This window comes from Neopsephotus bourkii, unplaced genomic scaffold (assembly GCF_033783945.1).
Source record: "Neopsephotus bourkii isolate Nb327-2 ecotype Australia unplaced genomic scaffold, CSIRO-AGI_Nbou_v1 NB_1417, whole genome shotgun sequence".
NCBI lineage: Eukaryota > Metazoa > Chordata > Aves > Psittaciformes > Psittacidae > Neopsephotus > Neopsephotus bourkii.
The window spans coordinates 197,676-211,160 of NW_026901894.1; the positions used below are offsets into that span (position 1 = coordinate 197,676).

The 13,485-nt window shown below is 45.8% G+C and overlaps 1 protein-coding gene across 2 annotated transcripts in view; it reads right to left on the reverse strand.

The window, feature by feature from the left end:
- Window positions 1-13,485, reverse strand: part of ELMO1 (engulfment and cell motility 1) — a 223,971-nt gene that overhangs the window by 174,000 nt on the left and 36,486 nt on the right. For both annotated transcript variants that reach the window (XM_061367972.1, XM_061367971.1), the window contains one exon: window positions 5,134-5,169. In XM_061367972.1, coding sequence (XP_061223956.1) covers window positions 5,134-5,169 — 36 coding nt within the window. The remainder of the gene's footprint in view (window positions 1-5,133; window positions 5,170-13,485) is intronic.

Consider the following 13,485-nt stretch of genomic DNA (forward strand, 5'->3'; position numbering starts at 1 on the left):
CCACTGGGGATGCGGGAGGTGGAAGCACTTTTCAGGTCTCAGCGCTCAGACACCCCACGAGGTGTCCCTCCAGTGACACGAGAGCAAAGAGGGAAGTGCAGCACTGGGACTATTCAAGCAGGGAGAAATGCTCCAACCCTATACATCCCGCAGCACTACATACACGTACACAGTATGTAGAATCATAGAATAGTTAGGGTTGGAAAGGACCTTAAGATCATCAAGTTCCACCCCCTGACATGGGCAGGGACACCTCACACTAAACCATGGCACCCAAGGCCTCGTCCAACCTGGCCTTGAACACTGCCAGGGATGGAGCATTCACAACCTCCCTGGACAACCCATTCCAGTGCCTCACTGCCCTACAGGAAAGAATTTCCTCCTTAGATCCAATCTAAACTTCCCCTGTTTCAGTTTTAACCCATTACCCCTTGTCCTATCACTACAGTCCCTAATGAAGAGTCCACCCCCAGCATCCGTATAGCCCCCCTTCAGATACTGGAAGGCTGCTCTGAGGTCTCCACACAGCCTTCTCTTCTCCAGGCTGAACAGCCCCAACTTTCTCAGCCTGTTTTCATACAGGAGGTGCTCCAGTCCCTGATCATCCTCATGGCCTCCTCTGGACTTGTTCCAACAGATCCATGTCCTTTTTATGTTGAGGACACCAAAAAGGACATGGTACTTTGTAAACAGACAGCTACACACATGCACCTGCACACACGTGTATACACTAAGTGGCACTGCAAAAGTCAAAAGCCAGGCTTAGAGGATAAAGCATCAGGAATAGCACAGCCAGAAAGGAAAGCAATCTCCAGGGTAACTAGAGCAAGATAAGGATTAAAGGCTCTGGGGGGGGAAGGGAGCGGCGTTGATTCATTGTTCGCTGTTTAAACACAAGCAGATAGGTAGACACAGGCTTCCAAACAACCTATTTCAAGACAGACTCACACACACACACTGTTAAGAGCAGCAGACAGAACAGGCGCTAGAGATTTCAAGGGAATCAAAGCTTGTTCATCCAAGTGAGACTCTCAGGGGCTGACGGACTCAAATCCCAGTGCTTCGGTCACACAAAAAATGGCCAAAGCAATGTGGCCTCTTGCTTCAGAAAGCCTTTTTAGTGTAACCCACAGCGTGGCAGCTCAATCAGTACCAAACCCTTGCTGCTCTGGCAAAACACCTTCATAGTTGGAAGGCAATTCCTCCTGAAGGTGCTCTGGGATGTCTGTCAGCACAGCCGGGGGGGAAGTGATGGGAAAGATACACTGTGTAATTGCAATTTCCTATCTCTCACCGCCACTGACATTATAATGATCTATGCTCTCAGGCAAGCTCCTTGTACAACCCCTCCTCAACATTGCAGGGCTCTTCGGTGTGGGCTCCATACACGGGGATCCTACACACCAGCCTCTCACTTGCCTTCCTAGTACCATTTCCACATCACAAACCGTCTTTTTATCATGTGTGTTAAGCAATCCTGGGGTGTACATATATATGTGTATGGATATAGCTATGTCTGGTGTTCTGAAAGATGTCTAAAGCAATTTGGATTTCTTATCAAAATACATTAATGGCACTTGAGCACCCAAATCCCCTGGATGATTTGGGGAAAAAAATAAAGAAAAAGGGAAAAAAAAAACCCTCTCTCCATGTTTAACACATATACCAAAAAGAGTTATTTTATTGCTATTGAAAGATACTTGCCTGTTAAAATGATTCGTTAAATCAAGAGTAATTACTCAGGCTCATCTGTCATGACAAAATTAAAAAGGCCATATAAGCCCGTATAAAGCTAAGTGGACTGTCTCACGTGCTTGATATGATAGAAGCTGCATAAGAGAACTTGGAAATTAACTGCTGCTTGTCTGTCACAACCAAGATACAGCCACCAGCCCATTAGGACTAGAAGCCAAAGAGAGTACATCTTCAAAACAAACCATTTTTCACTGTCAAAACAGAGCCAAAGCTGATCTCTAATTGTGCATTAGGAAGGCTGCAGAAGGGAGTAACTTCAACTGGGCAGGAGGCAACAGCAGAATAGCAGCCTGCGCAGCAGTTAAGGAAGCAGTTAACTCCCTTATCATGCAGGAACTGTGCTCACAGCCCAGTACTGGGCAGCTGAAAAGCCTGACATCATTGAGGCCAACATCAAAGAGTAGAATCAGCTTTTTAAGATAGAGCTGTCAAGGATAAATGGCCATGAATAAATTTAAACAGGGCAGCAGAATGTATCTAATCATCACAGGACAAGAGCTCTGCAAAAGCCATGGGGGCAAGAACCTAAGTCTGAAATGAAGACTGATGATGCAGTAGGATGCTCAGTGAGCACAGTGCAAACGCGCACCTTTTTTATTGCTACGGCTCCTCTCCATTGCTTCTACACTGCCTTCTTTCTTCACATAACCTTTCCAAGGGTGAAGCTAAGCCACTATCAAATCAAATCAAAACTAGGGGCAATTTGCACCTACTTGGTGCTCAGTACAGCTGAAAAGGACTGAACAACCCGTGGGGTGGCTGCCCCTATCTTCTCATGATTACAGGAAATGCACTCAACTGCCACACTGTGACACAGACTCATGGATTTCTTCTATCATGCCAAGCAGCACTGAAATACCTCCTTGTGATGCAGTTTCACCCTGCTCATTACAAGTGATCAACCCAACTGATTTTAAACCCTTTGCATCCCAAAAACCTGGAATACCTTTGTAGCCTGTCTTTGGGGCCTCCCTCAGCTCCAAAATGAACTTTGATTAAGCAAAACAAGCTGCAGATTTTAAACAGAACTGAAACTACTCTTGAATAAGTCTGGATACTCTTATCATGGAGTATGACTAAATCCACTTTAAGGTACATTAAGCATTTGTCTGCATGGGAAACCAGACCGGAGGAAATACTATACATCGTTTCTTCATGAAGATGTGATTAAAATTACCTTTTCTTTTATTCCCCACCTTTCAAACTCCCAGTTTTGCCCATTTTAGGGTAATTTCCTTAAATGGATCAGCGTTTCTTAAAAGACCAGGAATAACTGCCTATGCAGGAAAACCATCACTCTCCAGTCAGCATGGTTTGACCACAGTTTGGTTCTGCAATGCGAAGGGCATTTCATGGGAATTCTTTGTTTCAGCCAAGTATTAACCAACATGGAATAAATAAGATCCCGAAACAGCTCAGGAACCCCTAAAACTGAAAGGGCACAGAAAAAGAAGCTCCCACTTTAGAGGAACTTCCTTCGGTAGAGGAAGCCGTTAAACAAGGGCTCTCTGTGAAAATCAGGTTTTAACTAAGTGAGGTGCAAGCTAGAATGGAATACTGGCCACTAGATGAAATATGGCATCCTGTGCATTAAAAGTAACTGGTGGTTGCTGCTACCACTTGGTTTCTTTAAGTTTCTTCAGTCAAGAAGACAGCAGGTGGAGCCTGCAAGGTTTTAAAGGTTAGTTTAGTTCTGTATACCTTCTGAGGGTTTTTTTAGTAGTTCTTGTTTCATCTGACCTCTTCCCATTAATACATGGGTGAGAAACAGTCAGGGTGTTCCATAAGCACACGCACAGCACACTAGTGCATACACTTCACTTTCAAAGTGTGCAAACAGGCCGGCTTCCACAACTCCTGGCTTCGCATCCTGACCAATGGCCCTGGTACCTTTTTCAGTACAGGTCCCAAACTGAAGAGTTTGTTATCTGAACTGTACCATTTCATGTACTATTGATGGAAATCAAACTATCAACCTATGTGCCCCAACGCTAACTGAAGCTTACTGGCAGGATTTAACTTCCAAAGTTAGAATAAACTTCAGTCACATACACTTTCTTTACTACTGTACCCATTGATATGCTATACCTACACTGAGGAGTAAGAATCCTGTTCAAGTGGGTAATGCCCTGTTCCCATGAGTAACCAAAACTAAACTGCGTTAATGCAGCACATCAGTATGATCAGGTCCTAAACCCAGGGTGCAATCCAACTCCAAGTCAGTATTTTAGTGCTGTCTTGAGAGCAATCACAGAATGTAACGTAGAGAAAGAAGCCTGCAGGATAACGGAATTTGGAAGCACAGAGATGCTGAAGGAGTAGAACTGTCTGTCCACACAGAACCATTTCCACAGCAGTGAGGAAAACCGCACCATCCAAATGCACAGGAGGCGCCTCTTCTCAGCAGAAGAGATGCTGCCAAGGATTCTGAAGACCTCATACCATTTTAATCGTTTTCCCCTGGATCTGAACTTTTCTATTACGAAACAAGTTACTTTGTACTAGGTTGAGTAAGCAAAAGGAGAGGAAGGATTCAAGTCTGCTGCCAAATTTATTCTTCGGAATGTATTAATTAGGTTTAAAAAGAAAAGTTTCAGAACTTGGTTTATACTTTGTGAAAGTATGATTTAGCGTGGATTCAGATGGGAAGCGGCGTTTCCTGTGTGATAAACTACATCAAGCTCTAAGTGACAGATCTGTGGTTAGCTGATTAATTGTTCCTTTGGCTCCTTGGGTTTTAGCTATACTTGAGATGTCAAATTTCCAAGCCAATCAAGATATTGGAGTATCTCTTGGGGTCCCAATTTATCAAAGCCCATGCTTGACTAGAAGCACACAGAAGATCAATTCAAAGATGATTTAAAATCATCATCATGGAAATAAGCATGCTTCAGAACTTTCTGATATGAGGCCCTTTACTATAGCACCGTTTGCCTTTATGCAGTTACCTGCAACAGTTGGCATTACCTGGGACCAGCGAATAACAGGAACTCAAACTGGTACAATGGGTCGTACTTTCATCCCACTGACAATCAGAACTGCCTGCTATCAGCCATGTGAGCCAGACAAATTTAAGGGGGGAACTGGGGAAGGTTGGGAACCCTTTTGCTTGCTCAAATTAACACCGAAACCAAAGGGAAAGCCTGACTTCGGACACAGCAGCGGGCCCTGCAGGAGTGACAGAAATGAAGCACTCAGTCCATAAGCAAAGCAAATTCATGAGAAAATCTCATCAGGCATCAAAGAGCAGAAAACAGAGAAGGTCGAAGACTCGCTGAATGAATAAGCAGAGCTGCATAAAGATTAGTGAAAGGGTCTGAACCCAGTCATGCAACAGAGGAGGCAGTGCGCAAGGTGAGGAGCTGATGGGGTTCTTACCAGGGCTTCATTATCTTCTGCAGTTTCTGATATCGTCTGCAAAAGTAAAACTTGCACGTGAGAAGACACGCTTTAAAACACCCGTCCCCTCCTCACCTCTGCACCCACACACCCCACACACACCCGGACCCCATCCACACAGTGCAAAGACAGCCACGCGGTAAGAGGCAGTCAATTACTAACAGGTTGCTGTGAACAGAAACAGCTCAGTCACTGGTAAAGAACATTCGACATTGATTTCAGGTATTGTTCAGAATACTTGTGCCAACTTCTGTGAGGAAAAAGGAGGAAGTGAAGAAACACTCGACAGGTGAAATACATCAGATTTCTCTATAACATGCTCCTCTTGACCGTTAAAGCTTGCCCAGGCATCCTACATGAGGTAGGTAAGAGAAGTCTTTGGTACAAAGCAGTAAAAGTTTATACATTAAGCAATAAAGGTTTACACGTTAAGCACTTTCTGTCTCTATGCTATAATATGTAGTCTGTTGCCTGAAAAAGCTTCTATTTACTTCCAGTGTCCATCATTCAGACTGATGTCACAGTTGTCAGCATGGTTGAAAGCTGCTGTGCAGCTAAGACTAACGCAGACCAAAATCCTGCCCTTCTGAAGTCAGGAACAGGTTTTCTTCAAAGGGAGGCAAAGAATTTCCCCTGGTTTTCTATCCACAGGGTTGCATTTACTCAGCAGCTCAAAACCGTCTTGCACCAGCTCCATATCACATCCATACAGTATGTCACTCTCATGCTAACAGAATGCGTGGTCTTACCTGTGGCTCTTTTGCTCTTAAAATTCACACACTGCTGGACATGCCCAGACCCAAGGTGCTGAAGGAACCCATTAGAGAAAGGCAATGATGTGCTCAAGAATGTCACTTACTGACTCAGGTTCTGTAAGGCCATGCTATACACTCAACCTCCAGTGGGATGCTCTTCCTTTCCTTGTAGCTTCCAAAACACTTGGTTCCCAGTTGCTCAATACCCCACAAGTTTCATGTTTTATTTAGGTGTTTCCTATTTTTCCCCCTTGTTGTTGTTTAAGCTCAGCCTGTAAATCAGAACCACGCAGCCGCCCTCTCACTCCCACCCCTTTCTTCCCCCCTGGCTCCCACAGGGATGGGGAGGAGAAGGGAAAGAATGTGACTCCCATGGGTTGAGACAAGAGCAGTCCAGTAACTAAGGTATAACACAAATCACTGCTGATACCACCAATAATAATAATGATAAGGGAAATAACAAGGGGAGAGAATACAACTGCTCACCACCCACCGACCAATACCGAGCCTGACCGAGCACTGATCTAACCCTTCCGGGTAACTGCCCCCAGTTTATATAGTGGGCATGACGTGCTGTGATATGGAATACCTCTTTGGTCAGTTTGGGTCAGGTGTCCTGTCTCTGCTTCCTCCCGGCTTCCCCTCCTCCCTGGCAGAGCAGGAGGCTCACAAAGTCCTTGGTCAGAGTAAACATCACTGAGCAGCAACTAAACCCATCGGTGTTATCAGCGCTGTTCCCAGGCTGAAAGTCAAACCCACAGCAGTGCACCAGCTACTGAGGAGCAGAAAAATGACTGCTACTGCTGAAGCCAGGACACCCCTTGATACATACACACTGTTGTGTCTCATCAGCAAGCCAGAAGCAACAGCATGTTGCTATATTCAGGAAAGTGGAGGCCAAATACTAAGCAGGGAAAGGGAAAAGCAAATAAGCGCAGCTGAAAGCTGTAACCCACTATCACAATTTGCAAGTCGTCCTTCAGCTAATAACTACCTTCAGAACTACTGATTACACTAAAAAGCAAGCTGAAGAAAGAGACTAGCAACGGTAAAAATGGCATCCAAGAGAACTAACTTCTTTTTATAACACCACTTAACCAAACAAGCAAACAAAAGATACATATATCCATCTCCTACTTAACTGCTTGTGTCTCTGAAAGCTGGTTCAGTTCTAGTTCAGAGGGCTGGCTGCAGCTCCAGGCTGGGCAGCCCACCATTCAAAAGAATGCTTTAAGGGGTCCTCCTCCTTCCTCCCTGTCCCTTTCTCACCTGGAACACTGATGCAACTCACTCCCAGAACGAACATTTTCACCACCACCCCCTCTTTTGCTACAGCAGTAACTCCCACCTTGCATTTCCCATTCTGCTCACACACAAGTCATGGTGTGCCTTCTCCAGAGACCGTACTGTCTATTTACAGCCTCTTTTCAAGAAGGACCAGTCTCAGGGAGAGCAGCTTTTGGGCTTGCTTGTAACCATCAGGGAGAAAACACAGGAAGAGCATCACAGTGGTTTGAAATCCTTCACTGCCAGCTGTGAGCTGCAGTACTCCTGCCTGAAGGTAATGATGGCACAGTTTATACCAGGTACCCAAGCACAGACTGGGCTACAGCCTAGCTCAAATTAGAAAAGTGACATCATTTTGTTCTTAAGATTTCATGGCTTTAGCTCGTTTATGCTACAACATCTATCTGTGCAGCCGGTAGTAATGAGCACACAAAAAGCATCCTGATGAGTGCCTTGAAAAGGGGAAAAAATTCCCCTCAACCTGCTGTTTGGAGCATTTCCCACTGCAGGACATCCCACCTTCAGCAGAAAGCCATTCCTGCAAAAGGAGCCTTCCATGCTGCAGCACTCTGCTAAACCCTAACAAGAACACACCACAAACGGGGTTTGTCATCCCCCAGATGTGCGTGGATACAAGCAACCTTCTACAGCACGTGCCAGCAAAGCTTCATAGCCTTAACATCTGCTTTGCACCCAGGTGCTTGCTTTGGCAATGCAGCAAGTAGACCTGAAGCCTGTGCTGTGTCTGCCTGACAAACAAGTGGGGTGGTCGCAAGCTGGGAGAGCTTCAAAGGGCAGGCTCAGCTTCGGCAGAGATGTTTCACAACAGGCTACAATCGGGTGCATCTTTTCCATGACTGAGCCCAGGGATTTAAAGAACATCTGAGCCCTGGAACAAAACGTTTAGGCAGCAGCTCTCTTAACATTTACACAGCTCTCATCCAGCCTAAGATAACTGGCAATCAGTTACCTGGAGATCAGTGCAAAAGAAAACATACATTTAGCCTAATATAGAGCAATAACTGAACAGTTTAAGGCTTTCTAAACACAGCAAATTTTGACTTGAGGGGAAAGATAACCATCCTATTAGACCAAACATTTTCTACTACTATCACACTTTCCAAAGCAACAGATAAGAGCAGCAGTCAATCTAGGGCATCACATGTTGTTCCTTGTGCAAAAATGACTGTACAAGGACCAAAGATACCCCAAATCTAAACCACGGCTGTGGCAACACTCAGTGCACAGCAAGGCTTGGCTGCTCGGGGGACAACTCAAATGTTGTCCTATAGTGGACCCACTGGAATTATAGATGCCAAGAGGTAAAGCTGTCACACCACCTCGCTGCAACCAATGCTTCTGAGACTGCGCTGGAAAGGGCAAAGGTGGAAGATACCCACCTTCAGCAAAGGTGGAAGATGCTCATACAACCGTCCCCCTCTAGAGAAAAACTGATGGGATGATGAACGAACAGCCTATTATCCACTTTAGAGCTGTATTTGGCTACTGCTTTTCAGACAAACACGAGGATAGCCCATATTCTAGGTGACAGGATAAGACAACACAGAGTATACACGTGCGGCTTCTGTCTGTGTAAGTGCTTTCACACATCACTGAAGTCAAGGAAACACTCAGGCCAGGAGGCTGAAGTAACTTATTGGGGTGAAAGGTGCAAAAGGACCGTGGAGTTATGCAGCAGCACCTCAGAGTCACCACAGCCCAGGGCACAGAAACATCCCGGGAAGTTCACAAGTGGAAGCTTCACCCTCTTCTCCTTATTCCTGCTGGTTCCTCAAACACCACACTTCGGTCTGAGGCAAAAAAACGAGGAGAAAAACAGTTTTGCCCAGCTTGGTACTCGTCAGAACATTTGGAAATGGGAATCCACGGCTGGAACTGCTCTTTTTATCGCATTTTACAGAAGTGGCTGAGAAACAAAACCCAGTCAAACTGTCTCCTCTCCTCTTCCTATCAGCAAGGTGTTGATATCACCACTTAGCAGGGGTCATTTAAATGCTAATGCTCTGAAGCGCAGGCAAAGTAAGAAAAACAGCCCTGCAGAAAAAGCGAGTGGGTTGGCAGGAGTGCGAGGAGCAGCAGCGATTCTCCCCCCTCTTCCCTCCGAAGATGTAATCCTTGGTGCTTCAAGCTTCAGACTGGGCTTTTACCTAAAACACAGCGTGTGCTATGCGTATGCACAGGATACACAGGGAACCGGACTTGTGTGTGCTGAGAGGGAGGGTGGAATCCAAGCCCGAACACTGATGGGGAAACAAACCCAAAATACAGGAAACCAAACCAACACAAATGCCGCCCACAAAGAAAAGCCACTCCACCTTTTCCCTCTATGGGAACTGCACTGAGAGATGGGGCTGCAGCCCTTCCCCATTCTGCTGTCCTTACCATCTCCCCATTGCTATAGATCACCTGATTTTACAGACTCTGTTGGATTTTTCCGCACAGACAGCAGTCACCCCCTCCCGACATTCCACAAGCACTAAGAAATGAAGACTGCCTAAAACCCCGGTTGGACAAGAATCGATGCTGGCAGCGATGTCAGATTAAGTAACCTGTGCTGCCAAGTGAAGCTTCACAGCAATGGGGGAGCCTAACAGCCCAGCGCTGTCAAATACAGATCATTTTCCTCCCTCCATCAGCTGGCTTGGCTTCTGCCGGATTAGCAACCTGAGCTGGATCACTGAGCAGGCAGATGAGCACTGAGGATCACCGAGAGAGGGAGCAGGCACTGCACGGCCAGCAGCCACGAAGGGTGGAAAAGGAATTCCGTATTTAGAGGCAAAGACACAGCAGCTTAGCATTGCTCATACCTCCTGAAAACTCATTTTCCATTCACCCAGGGAGTTGTGCTTACACAACTGTTTTCTGGGGCAACACCGTGAGCTCAATCAAGGAAACTGAACTGGGCTATGGAATATTGCATTGAAAGTAGCCTTTATCATCACTTTTAATCGTCTCCATCAGTTTTCCAGTCCCGCTTGCTGGAAGCAGTACTGGCAGAACTCTTCAGATGAAGCAGAACAGGGACAAGTGGCTGTGAGCAAGGGCTGCTTAAGTATTTTGACAGCAGGACTGAAATACTCATCAGTCTGGGGTGGAAAAAACCATCAGCAGGTATGTGAGCAACTGTCCCAAACAGTGTGTTCAAGTCAGACCAGCTCCAAAGCAATCTGTCTTCAGTTTTCCACTGCGCTAGTATACAGAATTATCTCTGCAAGACAAGCCAGGAGCTGGAATTGCACTGAACAATACAGTCTGGCCTTACAGCACGCACAATTGCCATCTCCGAGACTTCCAGCTGTACAGAGGCCAAGTCTGCGACTGCTCGTGTTCAGTGGAAGAAGATGAAGCAGACTTCAACTTCTCCACAGCAGCAAAACCAATTCTGGTTACTGTCAGGACAGGCTTAGCACTGTCTGTCTTCTTTGGCAAAACCCCCCGTGTGCTATTCCAGCCAAATGACAAGTGACAGAGACCATGACAACACCAACAAAACACTGAAAACTCTGTGTAGGAATTCCTCCTCCTTTTCCTCCCAGTCATAAGATAATGATGATGATTATCATTATTATTATTATTATTAACAACTGGTAATGACAAAAATAGATTCCTTTTATTAACTCTTCGGTCAGTATTTATGGCTTGTGACTTATTCTCCTTTTCTCACTTTATTAGGGAATATGAGGGTGTCTTCTGCTACATCAGAAAGACTATCCATACACCCATGGCTTTCTGAAACATTAATTCTGGGCTACACTATTGAATATAGCTCTGAGAGAACAAACTACATTACATCAGATGAGGTAGCAAAGAAACGTGATCATTTCTTCCAGTCTGGCTCCTGAATATCTCTCTCCATCAACCATTATGGTACCTAGGACCTCCTAGCGCTGCTCTCCTCCTGTGTCTGTTCAGGACGCTGCAGTTGGGGCTGGGGAGCAGAAGCAGCACCACCTTACACTTCCCTTGCACACTGCCTGTACGCACATTCAGCTCCCCTGAACTGGGCACAAACTGGGCTTCAGACAAGAATCTCTCTCTGAAAAGGAAAGTAACTGCGTGCACACACCTGCACCCCTCTTTAGTGGTACAGATGCACAGAGTCTGAGCAATGCTTGGACATCATGGATAATAATAAAGTGGGATCAGCGTTTACTTGCTCTTCATGACCTAACTTGTCTTGCAGTCGCTGCTACAATTTATAGGTCAACCAAACCATAAAAATAAATGTAAAACCAGTGCTTTTTTCCCCTCTCCCTTCACTTTTTCCCTTCAGTTAATAAGAGGCTCAGCATGCTCTGGAAGCTAGAATGAGCCTGAAGGAAAAACAAAAATGAGCTATCTCCATCAAGAGGGCTGAGGTACATGTGGCCAGTTTCTAAGACATGGAGCATCCCTGCTGACACAAAGGCATTCAGATTGACAAGAGGCACTGTCAGCTTCACAAGGGCCCCATGCACCCTATAATCTGCTGACCACCAATCCCTATGGCTTTGTCCCAGCACACACCAGGTCTACAGTTCATGGGCTCTAAGCAGCAGGCACTCCAGATCGGGCCCAAATTATGGTAACTACACATAGCATTAAACCCACTTTTGAAAACATACACAAAATCAAACAAATAACCCTTTTAATTTGTTCTTTTCAAAGCTATATTAACGGCAAGAAACTGGGAAGGCTGTTCTCCAACACATCCTCATTTTCCTCAACATTCAGGAATGTAACGTACGGAAAACTAACTAGGAAACATTGTTCTTGTCAACTTTTTCTATGTCTACTTCTATTCATCACCAGCAGGAATGAAGCAGAGGTAACTACAAACCCAGGAATTTACATTCTCTGGTCACTGTACTTTCATAGTCATCAGTTTCACCGAAATAATGAGTAAGCAGCACGATAAATACAGCCAACTATAAATAACACGTCAGCCTCTTCTTCGGTGAAAGTTATAGGAAAGCTGGAGTCTTGCTTTCCAGAGGCTGCCCACTAAAACTTAATTACACCCTCAAATTATAGCTTAAGAGCTGCCCCTAATACGAGTTCCACGTGCAAAGAAAACCTCAGAGCAGCCTTACACCGAGTACGATGGAGCTTTTAATGAGCACTGTCTGCCCCTTTGGGGGAAACAGGGAATAAAGCTTGAATTAACAGAACTCATCAATCTCTGACACAGCTGCACCACACCGTGCCCAGAGGCATCACTCAGCCTTGGTGCAGGACGCATCAGTGCCATCGCTGGGTTGCAGTGTGAGAGCAGAAACAACCACTCTCACACTGTTTCACAACAGAACTGCGCTTGGGTTGTGGCTCAGTCATGCACGCAGGCCAATGTAATGGTCTGGTGCCACAGAAAAGGGCTTTTCCTGCATCCACTCATGCCCACTTCCTTCCTTTGCTTCTTAAAGTCCCAAACTAACTCTGCAGAACAGAAGCAGGTACTTTGCAACCGAATTAACAAGCAGGATTGGCTTTGTGAAGCATCCAGACACCAGGACCAGCTGCAGGAAGGAAGCGGGACTGGGCTGGAGGGTAGGAATTAACACACAACGGGTGGGAGAAGAGGGCAGGGAGCTCTCAGCAGCACCAAGCCATTGGAGTTCTCCCAGCTCTGTGGTTGAGTCCCAGCCTCATTCAAGCAAGGCTGGCTCAACAACCCTATCCCAAAACTAGCTCCAAAGTGAAGAGACACATTAAAGGTATCTTTACAAAACTTACTGCCTTCTAAAGCTGGGCTCTCAAAGAAGTTCCTGCCCTTCCCTGAAATTCCTGGCTGCTCATTCCTCCTCTAATACTGCCCTCCCTGCTTTTGCAATGTTCCTATGATTGCTTGAGTAGTTCCGCCTAGGGACACTGGAACCATCAGTTAAAAATACCACTGGGGAAAAGAAAGTGGTGGGTACTGGTGCAGGGAAAAGGAGGGAAAGGAGGGTTTGGGTTTGAAGCACTTTGGTGACCACAAGGCAGCACTGCTGAGGGCACACAGCCCATGGTCAGAAATAAAGGCAAGGAGGCCTTCAGTGTGCTTTGCCTGTTCAGCAAGCATCTTGTGGGACCTCATGAATGGCACTGCAGAGGGTCCAAGCAAAAACAGGAAGAGAGATATATTACCCTTCTTTCCCCTCTCACACACACCTTTTTCACTCACAGGCTATCTTTAGAAAGCCCTTTTGATGTAATAATAAAGTAAAAAACCAAACCAAACCAAAAGAGTGCTTCTTCTGAGGAAGCAGTTTGTCTGTCTGCTTAGTGTGCTGAAGCAGCAGGGACTGAC